At 39.2% G+C, this 14227-nt stretch overlaps 1 protein-coding gene across 1 annotated transcript in view; it reads right to left on the reverse strand.

Moving 5' to 3' along the window:
* Positions 1-571: 571 nt before the first annotated feature.
* LOC309968500 (DNA repair protein RAD51 homolog 2-like) overlaps positions 572-14227 on the reverse strand; it is a gene marked incomplete at its 3' end in the record, with an annotated part of 55090 nt that continues 41434 nt past the window's right edge. Inside the window, exons 6-7 of the mRNA XM_082849762.1 lie at positions 2966-3085; positions 572-830 (exon numbers count right to left, since the gene is read on the reverse strand). Of these exons, the coding sequence (XP_082705888.1) occupies positions 572-830; positions 2966-3085 (379 nt within the window). The remainder of the gene's footprint in view (positions 831-2965; positions 3086-14227) is intronic.

Below are 14227 nucleotides of genomic sequence, written 5' to 3' on the forward strand. Positions count from 1 at the left end.
TCATAGCTTACCCAGCACAAACCCTTGAAATACACCTCATCTTCAGATTTCCTGATCACAATTCCCACTACTGAAAGTCATGCCAAGAGTAATTTTTCAAGTTTTCCTTACTTACGCTTTCATTACTATCACTCCAAACACCCTAAAAAATCAACCTCTGGCTTTTGAAGCAAACCAAATCCTATTGTGTACAAAACAGCACTGAACACAATAACAATATCTAAACCTTAAATACTTATAAAACTGACAACTTCTGCCATAAAAAAAAAAAGCTGTATAGAAACAGACACAGGCAATTTCATGGAGTTTTAATACTTATTACTTATCTCAGTGTGATAAAAGTAATATAAAAACATGCACAAAGACTAAACAATGAGAGGGAAGAAAAGTACTGACTATAGGAACTTTGGAAAACAATATTTAAATCTTCTTAGGCTCAAATTGTGAAAAGGACGAAATAATCTCAAGAGATGAACAAATTTTAGAAGATGGCGGTATTTGCTATAGCAATTAGACTGTGCTACCATTAAAAAGTCATGTTTTAATTTCCTTTTAATTATATTATTTCATGTTATAAGTTAGTGAAAATATAAAAGAAAGGAAAAAAAGAAAGAAAGAGGAAAAAAAGAGAAAAAGAAAAACTTACTGGGATTGAAAATTCCTCAGCCAAATACTTCAAAGAGGCTGCTTCTCTTGCCAAGAACTTGTTCCTTTCTCTCATGTTGCCCTGAAGTTGTGTATCAAACTCCTTTCTTACCACAGAAGCAACAGAGTCGATAATCACAAGTTTAACTCCTTTTGAAATAATTTCTTCTTCCAAGGATTCAATCCTGTAAAAGCAGAATTTATAAAATAGTGGATAGGGCTTCCCTGGTGGCGCAGTGGTTGGGAGTCCGCCTGCCGATGCAGGGGACGCGGGTTCGTGCCCTGGTCCGGGAGGATCCCACGTCCCGCGGAGCGGCTGGGCCCGTGAGCCGTGGCCGCTGTGCCTGCGCGTCCGGAGCCTGTGCTCTGCTGCGGGAGGGGCCACGGCAGTGAGAGGCCCACGTACCACAAAAAAAAAAAAAAAAAAAAAAAAAATAGTGGATAAATTTAAGGTATAATTTTAAAAAATAGGGCATGGAAAGGTTAACTACCTTTAAAACAACAAATTATTCTTCCCTAAGTTGCAGTAATTATTGCAGATATTCAATAAACATACATTATTTTCAGCTCTTCTATATATATTGCACACTTTGGGAAATAGGCCAAAATGTTTTCATTTAGCTTCACTCCTTGGTTTCCTTTTCCTTTTAATCAAACATTTATCTAATCTACCTCAAATGTGAAACGTGTCGATATTTATTTCTCTTCTGACAATTTGTATCAGCTCAAATGTAGATTTTACTGCTTATCCACCTTTTTTTTAAATTAATTAATTAATTTATTTTGGCTGTGTTGGGTCTTCGTTTCTGTGCGAGGGCTTTCTCTAGTTGCGGCAAGCGGGGGCCACTCTTCATTGAGGTGCGTGGGCCTCTCACTGTCGCGGCCTCTCTTGTTGCGGAGCACAGGCTCCAGACACGCAGGCTCAGTAGTTGTGGCTCACGGGCCCAGTTGCTCTGCGGCATGTGGGATCTTCCCAGACCAGGGCTCGAACCCGTGTCCCCTGCATTGGCAGGCAGATTCTCAACCACTGCACCACCAGGGAAGGCCCCTTGGTTTTCTTATGATACTGCTAAATCTCCAGTTTAGAGCAAAACTGCTTGCCGTAGCCCAGCTCCAAAATGGTCCCTATTTACTCCCACCTCCTGGTATTCACATCCTTGTGGAGTCCCCTCCCACATTGTACCAGGGTTGTCCTGTGGACCAATAGCATATGACAAAATGACAGTACACCATTTCTGAGAGTAGGTTGTGAAGGACTACAGCATCCATCTTGGGCTCCTTCTTACTTGCCCACTCTCTCTCAGAGCACTGGCTCTGGCAGAGGCAAGATACCATTGTGGACCAAAAATGTCACCTGCCACATCAGTAAACAAAGGATGTTGAGGCCATCAAGCCATCAGCCACTGCAGCTGCCCTGACTGTGCACCTTAAGGCAATTCAGAATAGAGAAAAGCAAGATACTGGCCCTAGACAGTTAAGGTGCATATAAGGAATGATTTCAATAGCCCAGACTCTTCCATCTTCCCATACATACAAAAGTGCTAAATTCATTAACTCAAAATGTTTGTTTTTTCTTTAATTAACAGTAATTTTTTGATGTTTCAACTACCTTGTTTTTGTTGCAAAAACTCCTATATCCTGGCTTCTCCCTTACCTCTTTGGAGCAGTCCCTCAGAGCTATCTGAGAGGCTGCCTCCTAGGCTTAAGTCCTCAGTATGTCTGCTGAATAAAACATAATTCTCAACTTTTAGGTTGTGTGCTTTTTTTTTTTTTTCAGTCAACAACATGTTGTGAGCAGCCCTATGGAGAGACCCACACAGTGAGAACTAGAGGCCTCTCCAGGAAGGAAGGGAGGCCTTCCAGCAACTACATGAATGATCCTGGAATTCTCTAAGATTCTCCAGCCTCAGGTGACCCTTGAGATGACTACAACCCTGGCCAACAGCTTAACTGCAAGCTCTTGAGCAACCCTGAGCCTGAAATACTCAGCTAAGCCATTCCCAGATACCTAACCCTCAAAAACTATGTGAGATAACAGATGTTTACTGCTTTAAGCTGCTAAACTTTGGGGTAATTTGTTAATGGAACAGTAGATAACATACCACTTAATTAGTTAAATCTAAAACATTTTATTCATTTAAAATATTTTTCATTTTTAACGAAATACTTCAACCAATAGTAGTAAATGAAGAACACTGAAATAATTATTTCTCATAATCCTAATTTGTAGGGACTTTTTTTACTCAGGAGCTGAAAACATGAAAAACAAAAAATAAATCTTCAAAGTATTACTAAAATACCAAAATCTAAGAGAGCATACCTTTGTAGAACTTCATCACAGCTGAGTTCCCGATAAAGATGAACTTTACTGCTTGTCAAAAGTAATTTTTCTTCAGTGTTAAAATATCTGGGAAAACGAGATTCTGCTATCTCAACCAGTCTGTGGAGGAAAAAATAGCACAAGCAAAAACAGTCAATATTTTTTTTGCCATTTGCAGCAACATGAATGGAGGGCATTATGCTAAGTGACGTGAGTCAGGCAGAGAAAGATGAATACCGTATGATATCACCTATATGTGGAATCTAAAAAAATACAACAAACTAGTGAATATAACAAAAAAGAGGCAGACTCATAGATACAGAGAACAAACTAGTGGTTACCAGTGGGGAGGGGAGGGGAGGGGCAATATAGGGTTGGGAGTGTGGGAGGTTCAAACTACTGGGTTTAAGATAGGCTCGAGGATATATTGTACAACATGGGGAATGTAGCCAATATTTTGTAATAACTAAATGGAAAGTAACCTTTAAAAACTGTACCAAAAAATTAAAATAAATAAATAAATAACAAATAGTCAATATTTAAGGCCGCACAAATTTTACTTAGGAAACTCATAAGCCATAAGTAACACTGGAAAAAAAGCCTTATCAATAGAACAGGTATTAAAAAAAAAAAGAGTAGGTATAGTAAAATGGCTTCATATACAATTATGGAATGTAAGCCCTTGTTTGTAAGCACTAAAAGAGATTACCAGTCAGAGCACACGCCTAGCAAGGGCTCTTAATCTCATCTAATGCTGAGCAAGCAATATCTCTGAGGTTCAACATAAAAATATGTTTTTTTATAAATGAAAATTTGACTAGCACCATATGTTTAGTAAATAAGAAAAACGCTTTCATTTTAAGAAATGACATATATTTGAATATAGAATATTATCATTCTAATAATCAGATATCAGTAAATCTCCATGTCTCAGACCAGAAAAATATGTTTTCTCAATTAAAACTTAAATACATACAAAATAAGTGCTATCCAATAGTTCTTTGGTAAACAGGAAACTATTTTCTAAACAAATGGATGTGTCCAATATTTCCTTAGTAAACAAAAAATTATTTTCTAAACACTGAATTCCGACCTCAAAGCTAGATCTAATGCATGGGGTAGGCCGAGTATTAGAGAGCTACAAGTTGAAACAGATGCAACTATAATCGTTATTAGAAATTTCAAATATTTCAGGCTAAAAATACAAAATGTAAATCTTTGAGTGTAATTGTCTCCTATTTAAAATGATACCTTATCAGACCCATACTTAACCATCCAAGGGTGACTGGGAGGAAGGACTATATATACTAAAACCATCCTATATTTTATGTTCCATTTAACAACACAGAAGTATAAAAGAATAGTGTTTTCATTTCTAAACAGTTAATGAGCTCCAAGAAGAAGCTGAGAATGTTAAAGAGATAAAATAAGTTCCTCACATATGCCATACTCAGAAATGAAAGAGAAACTCTAAAACAGGAAAGAAAAAAAATAAAACTAGTTAATAACATTCCTTAAAAAGTATATTTTGGGGGCTTCCCTGGTGGCGCAGTGTTTGAGAGTCCGCCTGCCGATGCAGGGGACACGGGTTCGTGCTCCGGTCCGGGAAGATCCCACATGCCATGGAGCAGCTGGGCCAGTGAGCCATGGCCGCTGAGCCTGCGCATCCAGAGCCTGTGCCCCGCAACGGGAGAGGCCACAACAGTGAGAGGCCTGCGTACCACAAACAAACAAACAAAAAAGTATATTTTGAACAATGTGAAAAGATAAGGCATCATTGGTTTGAAAAAGAAGAGGAAAAATTACTTTAGGAGTAAGGAATAGTACCGAAAGTTGTGTAAAAAGTTGAGTACAGGACTTCCCTGGTGGCGTGAAGGTTAAGAATCTGCCTGCCAATGCAGGGGACACAGGTTCAAGCCCTGGCCTGGGAAGATCCCACATGCCCTAGCAACGAACAGTAGCTTCTGCTCGCCATAGCTAGAGAAAGCCTGCATGCAGCAGAGAAGGCCCAACACAGCCATAAATAAATAAATAAAATTTACAAAAAAAAAAAAAAAAAAGTTGAGTACAGAATGGATCAAATGACCATTCAGGAAAAGTACTTGAGAGAGGGAGGCACAGGGACTAGAAAAAAAGGAGGAAATGAGGTAAGTGATGAAAGCAAGAAGAAATGAGACGACACTGGCAAAGCAGAACGGGCAAATTTTGAGAGTCTGGGGAAAATGTGTAAATTTCTTGATTAGGGCAACTATTTGCTGAGTTTAGTGCTAGTCAGAGAAGTCAGATAAAAAGCTCTGACACTTGGAACCTGCTGATTTTTAATAGGATAGGGATGGTGACACCTGCCAGAAACATGGAAGTTTTTCAAAATTTGGATACCCAGTCGATTAGGAACCAGACTGAGAGTACCTAAGTCATTGGCAACAACAACTGAACAGCTGACAGACAATAATAATTTTCTGAATCTAACACTAGGCTGGATTTCAACCAGCAAGCAGCTTGACAGTCAAAGGCTCTGGAAACTATTTCTCTCTCTCATTCCATTAAAGGCACCTCAGAAGGAGGGTGGTCAATGTGTGGACCTGAACTAACCTTATCCACAGTTATCATGCTGAATACCTGTATCACATGGATATTTACACACGAATATGCTGTCATTTTCTATAAGTTTCTCCAAATGTTTTTCATTTTAGAAAAAGTATCTAAAAATATATAAATCAAAAACCAAATACAAATGTAGTATTCTATATGCCTCACATTAATCGTAGAATTTCTTATGACAATCTTCACCACAAAGATCTTTTTTGGTTACAGCCACCGAAAGAAGTTTTCCTCCCAGACATTAATTACATAAAATTTGAAAGCAGTGCCATCTAGTGGACATCTTTTTATTAAAAGTACTCTTTTCAAAAGATGCATTTAAGATTCATTCATTCAATATTTGAGGACCTAATATGCGAGGCACCATTCTTGGAGCTAAGGATACAGCTATGAACAACAACAAGAAAACAAAACAAAAAAATCCTTCCCTCATGGAACTTACATGCTACTGAGAAAGACAAACAAATAAATATATATTAACATGTCAGATAATATGTGCTTTAAAGAAAAGTGAATCAGGTTAAGGGAACAGATTGTGACAGACAGAAGTAAGAGCTATTTCATGGAGGGTAGTCTGGGAAAGCCTCTTTAACACGGTGACATTTGAGCAAAGGTTTAAGGGAGATGAGAAAGTGAACCATGTGGCTATCCAGTGAAACAGCATACAGGAAAAGAGAATTACAGCAAGTGCAAAAGTCCACATGTGGGAAGATGCCTGGGGTGTTGCAGGAGTAACAAGGAGGCTTGTAGTAGCTGGGACACAGGACCAAGAGGTGGGATAAAAGGAAATAAGGTGAGAGAGCTAGCCAGGGGCCAAGATCACATAAGATTTTTACGTTTGTGGGTTTTTTTTGGGGGGGGTTAGATTTCATTTAGTAAAATGCGAAACCTAGGATCAGGACTGACGTGATCCAACTTCTTTTCTTTTCTTAAAGAATCACTCTAGCTACCAAATGTAGAAGAGGCTATGGAGGGGCAAGGGTGACAGCAAGATCAGCTAGTGCCTGTCGTCCAGATAGAGATGATGACTTGACCTAGAGAACAGATCAGGTGATTAGAAGTAACTGCACTCCAGATACAGTTCCATAGAGGATCGAAGGGATTTCTTGACTAATCGGATGAGCAGCTGGAGAAATGGAATTACCATTCACTAAAGTGGAGAAGACTGGATTCAGATCAAGGTTTTTGTTATAAGTTCCTCCTGTTACTTCACAGCTCTTTTATAAAAGAAAAGCTTTACATTAGTGACCACGTGCCAACTTGAAACCAAACACATGCCTAATGTAAAAAAAAAAAAAAAAAACTTTTCCAAAATTCTAGTTGAAATCTAGCATCATAAATGTGCTGAAATATAAGTTTATGGTTTCTCAAAGCTTCATGTAATACTGTCCTGTTGATTAATTCAATATGTACTTGCTTCATACTGTGGTATTACAAAGTATAATAACGTGAATCTATTAGTTCCTTACAGATTCCAGAATATTCCAATGTTTTGTTTTAGTGATAATAAGTACTTATGACTAATTTTCATTTTCTATCATAAAAACTCTTCAGGATCTCCCTCACCACTAATTCACCTCGATTCACAAATGATAGGACAGCTGGAACTGAACTAAGAAAAACCTACTCAGACTCATGAAACCATCTCAAAAAACGGTAAAAGGGAATTTATCTCCCCTGTTGTTTGCCCCCTGGGTTAAATATCTGGATTTGTACCAACTAGCAAGTAGGTAAATGGCCCTAAGACCACACTGGTATTGCCTCCAGAATCAGCCAAAGTCATGCTGGGCACTACCACTTCATGCCTCTCCCTGATACACTGGTTCAGAACGAGGGATACTCTAGGTAGTTTGGTAGGAATTAAAGGGAACTGGCTGTAGGGTACTTGGCACCCTCAGAAATGACATTAACAACAAGTACAAAACTTCCTTCAGATCTAAGCTTGGCCATTGCTTCCACATGGTACCAACACAACATATACCTCTCCTCTGTATACTTAGTTATAATAGTTATAATTTTACAATTTTGTGATTACTTGATTTTCTTCCTCCCCTGTTGGACTACATCTTTCTTCCTAGTTTTCAAAGCTCTTCTGATTTCATGACATCTCAGGAATGTCTACTTCTGCCTCTTACAATTCCAATTCTATGTCCCACCTCCCCAAGTCTCCACCTTCCAGGGTCCTGGGTCCCATCTCCTGCTTCCCCAGATCCCTCCGTCTTCCTCACACACATTCCACTTGCAGTTCTAAGACTGCTTTATTTTCCTTTATCCATTTTATTTCTCCCAAAGTTTTATTTCAAAAATTTCTATTACTACTACCATCCATATTACCTTCCTTTTTTATTCTTAACCTCCAGTTCCATCTTTTTCTAATTATCCCCAATAGGGATAATATAGTATTCATTCAATTCATGTATACTGGAATTTTCACAGCTGCCAAAATTTCCAGACAGGTCACTAACCTATTTATCTCTATTCTCAAGGTATGTACAGCATATAGCATCTAAGACTATATGAGACCCTAAGCAAAGTCCAATAGGTAAAACAAATAAAAACAGACTTTTCCTGAATCAATCAGAAGAAGGAGATCCAGAACTCTGCCTGTTTAGCATTCCCGTCTCCCCAAGGCAGTCCCTGAGTACCTGAGGGTTTAGCACCAGAGTATACTATTATCTAATTATTAAGCAGTACAGAAATACAATTGCAGCCTGTGATGAACAAGCATGATTAACGTACTTCTCAAAAATATGTAAAAATGAGCTAGCTAGTGTATTGCTTTAAAGAAATATATAACTAAGCATTCCAAAGTGCTTTTAAGTATATCACCTCAAGGTTTTCTTTTTTCTTTTTTTTTCTTTCTTTCTTTCTTTAATTTTAGGCTGCGTTGGGTCTTCGTTGCTGCGTGCAGGCTTTCTCTAGTTGTGGCAAGCAGGGGCTACTCTTCGTTGTGGTGCACGGGCTTCTCATTGCGGTGGCTTCTCTTGTTGTGGAGCACGGGCTCTAGGCGTGCGGGCTTCAGTAGTTGTGGCACGTGGGCTCAGTAGTTGTGGCTGGTGGGCTCTAGAGTTCAGTCTCAGTAGTTGTGGTGCATGGGCTTAGTTGCTCCGCGGCATGTGGAATCCTCCCGGACTAGGACCCGTGTCTCCCGCATTGGCAGGCGGACTCTTAACCACTGCACCAGCAAGGAAATCCTTTTTTTTTTTAAAATACATTTTAAACTTCACTTATTTTTATTTATTCTTCCTCTGTTTTCTTCCTCCTTCTTGATAAAAAGATATCCAGCAACTTATTGACAGAAACTATTTTCCACTTTTTTCACTTACCCTAAATTCTCTATATGTTAATCCCTTAATCTTCCTTCATGTTAATCCTTCAATTCACTTTCACATTTGTGTTATTTTTTAACTGATTTTTAAAAATTCATTTATTTTATTTATTTATTTTTGGCTGCGTTGGGTCTTCATTGCAGTGCGGGGGCTTCTCACTGCGGTGGCTTCTCTTGTTGTGGAGCATGGGCTCTCGGAATGTGGGCTTCGGTGGTTGCAGCACGTAGGTTCAGTAGTTGTGGCACGCGGGCTTAGTTGCTCCACAGCCCATGGGATCTTCCCAGACCAAGGCTCAAACCCATGTCCCCTGCATTGGCAGGCGGATTCTTAACCACTGTGTCACCAGGGAAGCCCTCATTTGTGCTTTTCGGAGAGCTTGTTTGAAGGACAAAATGGAGACAATTATCCATACAGAGACATACAGAAAGCTAAAGCATATTCCTTTCTGGGTCTTATATTTTCCTGCTTTATCTCTTATCTGAGTCCAAAAACTATCCCAGTTGTGGGAGACACTATTAATTACCTACCAATATCCATTCCCACTTCTTCCTTGCTATGGGAACCCCAATTTTACTCAAGCAGTTATGTTAACCAGCCCCATCACACTTGTTACAAATATGTTTTGCCCTCACTTTTCCATCCTCCCATGCATGTAGGGGTGACCAAGTGAGAAGTCTGCAGAAGGATTCCAGAGCGTGAAAAGAAAATCAGCAGAAGGGAGGAGGCGGCTACTCTGAAAAGTATATTTTCCTGATGAAAGATATAATTGGCTCTTTCTATTCTCACTGACTTAAGCACAGAATGGATATTATGCCTAAAATGTACCAGCCCTAGGTCTCTATCATCACTGAGAGACAGAACCAGTGCCAGCAACGACCTACTCAGGTCTTCCTGTTATGGGGAAAAATATAAACCTCTAGTTGTTTAAGCCGCTATTCTTTGTGTATCCAGTTGCTTGCAGGAGAAAGCTTCCCTAACTGATTGACCAACCTTCCCCAGTAACTCCAAATAGGAATCAAACAATATTGTAACAGCACAAATGAAATGTGACCAAGCATCACAGAGCCAGCTCCATGCTCTGATCTGCCATGACAAACTCCAGAAGGCACTAGAAGAACACCAAGTCTGGCATCTATACAAAAGAGCATAGAGCATAGGGACCTTTGATTCCACCTGATCCTAGCACCAGATCATCACACTTTTCAAGCATTGTGGAGAATAGACTAGAAAAATAAAAACAATATAAATCACAACCCTTGTCTTCAAATGACCTTCATAAGAGTTCCTTGTGAATTATGCAACATGATTCCAACAAAAGGGACAAAAATTTTACCACTCAATTTTCCAGCCTGCCTCTAATGCAAGTATTAAGTAATATGTACATAGGCAGGAAAAGATAATGAAGGAAAATAATTAATACAGAGAATGCAAAAAGTAGCCAATTAGACTAAATGCAAAGACAAACAAAAATCTCCACAAATTAATACGGACAATGTAGACTAGTCACCTGCTACTGGATTTCACCTAATTCACTGATAGGTTTTTAACCTACTCAGAACTGTAATGCTGATAACAATGAAATAATGCAACAGTTTAAGAAGACATTGTAAACTCAGCTTTGAAAGTGGTGCAAAAAAAAGCAAGAATCCAATTACAGTGAACTAAACTGCTGTTATCAGAATAACCTTAATCCTTCAATTCTTTAAGCAAATGCCCCAGGACCTTTGTAAGAGCTATTTATACATTAGCTATTTATTACCTAATTGGCTATTTAATACTTTCTTGGCTTATGAGTTGAAAGCTAGTCATTGGCATTTTAAAGACCTGGACAAACTGAGTGAGCCAGTGTCTTTACCAGATTTAGCATCAAATATATTTGTCTGTATCAGCTTTAATATCAAATGTTTCAACGTTCAGATTTCCAGTGGTGTCACATGTTTATGCTTCTGCTGGGTTTTTTTTTTTACCATTTATTTGTTAAAGATCCAAATAAGTTTATCACATTACAATTGATCACTATGTCTTTTTCCCAGCTTTATTGAGATATAATTGACATATAACATTGTGTAAGTTTAAGGTGTACAATGTGATGTGAGCAATACATTTTTTTTGTTTTTGGTTTTGGTTTTTTTTTTGCGGTACACGGGCCTCTCACTGTTGTGGCCTCTCCCGTTTCAGAGCACAGGCTCCGGACGCGCAGGCTCGGCGGCCATGGCTCACGGGCCCAGCCGCTCCACGGCATGTGGGATCTTCCCGGACCGGGGCACGAACCCGTGTCCCCTGCATCAGCAGGCGGACTCTCAACCACTGCGCCACCAGGGAAGCCCAATACATTTTTTTAAGCTCTATTTTTTTTTTATTGAAGTATAACTGCTTTACAATGTTATGTTAGTTTCTGCTGTACAATGAAGTGAATCAGCTATATGTATACCTATATCCACTCTCTCGGACCTCCCTCCCACCCATCCCACACATCTAGGTCATCACAGAGCACCAAGCTGAGTTCCCTGTGCTATACAGCAGGTTCCTACTAGCTATCTAGTTTACACATGGTAGTGTATATATGTCTATCCTAATCTCCCAATTCATCCCACCCTCCCCTTCCCCCTGTGTCCACATGTCCATTCTCTATGTCTGCAACTCTCTTCCTGCCCTGCAAATAGGATCATCTGTACCATTTTTCTAAATTCCACATATATGCGTTAATATACGATATTTGTTTTTCTCTTTCTGACTTACTTCACTCTGTATGACAGACTCTAGGTCCATCCACATCTCTACAAATGACCCAATTTCATTCCTCTTTATGGCTGAGTAATACTCTTGGTGGGAATGTAAATTGATACAGCCACTATAGAGAACAGTATGGAGGTTCCCTAAAAAACTAAAAATAGAACTACCATATGACCCAGCACTCCTACTACTGGGCATATATCCTGAGAAAACTATAATTCAAAAAGATACATGCACCCCAATGTTCTTTGCAGCATTATTTACAATAGCCAGGAAGCAACCTAAATGTCCTCGATACATCTTTTAAGTCTCTTTTAATCCAAAGGTTTATCCTCCAACTCTTTTTTTTTAATCCTACAAATTGTTGTTTATTGTTTTCCACAGTTTGGATTTTCTGATTACATCCCTCAGATGTAGTTTCACGTGTTGCTCTCTTCTCTGTATATGTTGTAAACTGGTCGTTGGATCTGAAAACTTGATCACTTTCTGGTTTGATTATTCTTCCATCAGCAAGTACCACAATGACTGGTTGCCTTTTTTTGATACTAGCACACTTTTCTGTTTATGAACTGTTTTTATTCACAACACTTCTGACACCAAATGTGTGGGTTTTCTAGACTAAGCAATTTTCCAATTCCCTATGGACACCAACTGGGTGTCCTACAAGTCAATTCAATTCTAACACTAACTACTAGGAGTTAACTCAGACACCGCAGGTTAAAGGCTCAGATTCACAAGGCTGCCCCCACTTCAGTCTTCAGTCACAAGTCTCGGGCCTCTGGTACTTCAGACCAACCAGCTATAAATCGGGAGTACCATCCCCCCCAGCACCTCAATGTGTTCACCAACCCAGAAGCTCTCCAAACCCTATCAGTTAGAGGGTTTTGTGGAGATTCCATTACATGGGCATGATTCATTAAATGGGAATGCTGATTGATCCATTTCTAGTCCCTCTTCCCTCCTCAGAGGTTGGGGAGGTAGGGCTGAAAGTTCCACCCTATAATCACATGACCAGTTCCTCTGGCAACCAGCCCCCTTCAGATGCAATCTAGGGGCCCACCAAGAGTCATCTAATTAGCATAAACTCAGGTATGGTTGGAAAGGGGCTAATTACAAATAACAGATTATGCTCCTCTCAGCTCTATTACTCAGGAAATTCCAAAGGTTTTAGAAGTTCGTTTGTCAGTAACCAGGATGACAATATGTATTTATTATATCACAATATTCAGTTCCTAGATCACTAGATTATTAGGGTTTATAATTTGGTTATATTGTATCATTCCGTCGTCATTTATTATTGGAATACTTCTATAAAAAAGACATATTTGTTACTTAGTAATACAGTTCGTATTGAAAAGAGAATAAATGTTGATTTCCTTTTTTTTTTTTAACTCATTTTCAAAATAATAAGTTGCTTCTCCAGAATTCTCCAATGGTGATCAATTTGTTGCTTTTCGTTTTATTTATTTATTTATTTTTGGCTGCATTGGGTCTTCGATGCTGCGTATGGGCTTTCTCTAGTTGCGGAGAGCGGGGGCTACTCTTCATTGTGGTGCACAGGCTTCTAATTACGGTGGCTTCTCTTGTTGTGGAGCACAGGCTCTAGGCATGCAGGCGTCTGTAGTTGTGGCATGCGGGCTCAGTAGTTGTGGTTCATGGGCTCTAGAGCGCAGGCTCAGTAGGTGTGGTGCACAGGCTTAGTTGCTCCACGGTATGTGGGATCTTCCCAGATCAGGGCTCGAACCCATGACCCCTGCATTGACAGGTGGATTCTCAACCACTGTGCCACCAGGGAAGTCCTGCTTTTCATTTCTTAATATTACAGACTCATGAATTTAAACATATTCCATGTGTTTCAATCAACTTCTATTATTGTTCTACTGGTGCTCAATTTGTTTCATCTTTGGCCAGTGGGAGCTCTTCAGGTTGACTCCAGAGTCCTTCTGACACTCCCTTAGCTAGTCTTTGATAGCTTTCTTGCTATCAGATAAGATGTTTCAGACTCAACTTAAAAACCTCCTAATACTCTAGTTTCTCTTCAGATTGAATAAATCTTTTGCCTTTTACTAAAACAAACAAACAAAACTTTCTGCTCCATAGCTAGAATCAGCCATTCCCCCATGGAACCCTCGTTCCTTTTAGTAGGAAATGGTATCTGGATTCCACGATCTGAGAGCAATACCTGTCAATTCCTTCATTTATCAAACATTTTCTGAGCAGTTAGTATGAGTCAGTCGTAGGATTTGGCTTTCAAGATACAAAGATATAACACAAACTCAAAGAGCTGACAAACCAGTGGCATATACTTAGAAAGAATAGATAATCAAGAGATGTAGAACGAAGCAAATAAGCTCTAGGCAAAATAATCCATTTGAAATTTATCTGGTCAGGTAATACACTTTGATCTTTGTAGTACTCTTAGAGAGAAATAAGTAAGATTCACTGTGACATAACTAGAGAAAGACCCAAAGAACTAGATCTATACTATACCTTGGCTAAGAAAGCAAAATTGAGTCATTCTCTAGATATATAAAGCACTGCTACTTATCAATGTCAATCAGAGCAGGGGAAGAGGACATCAGACTTATCTTCAGGTATA

This window comes from Leucopleurus acutus (assembly GCF_964270905.1).
Source record: "Leucopleurus acutus genome assembly, chromosome: 1".
Lineage (NCBI taxonomy): Eukaryota > Metazoa > Chordata > Mammalia > Artiodactyla > Delphinidae > Leucopleurus > Leucopleurus acutus.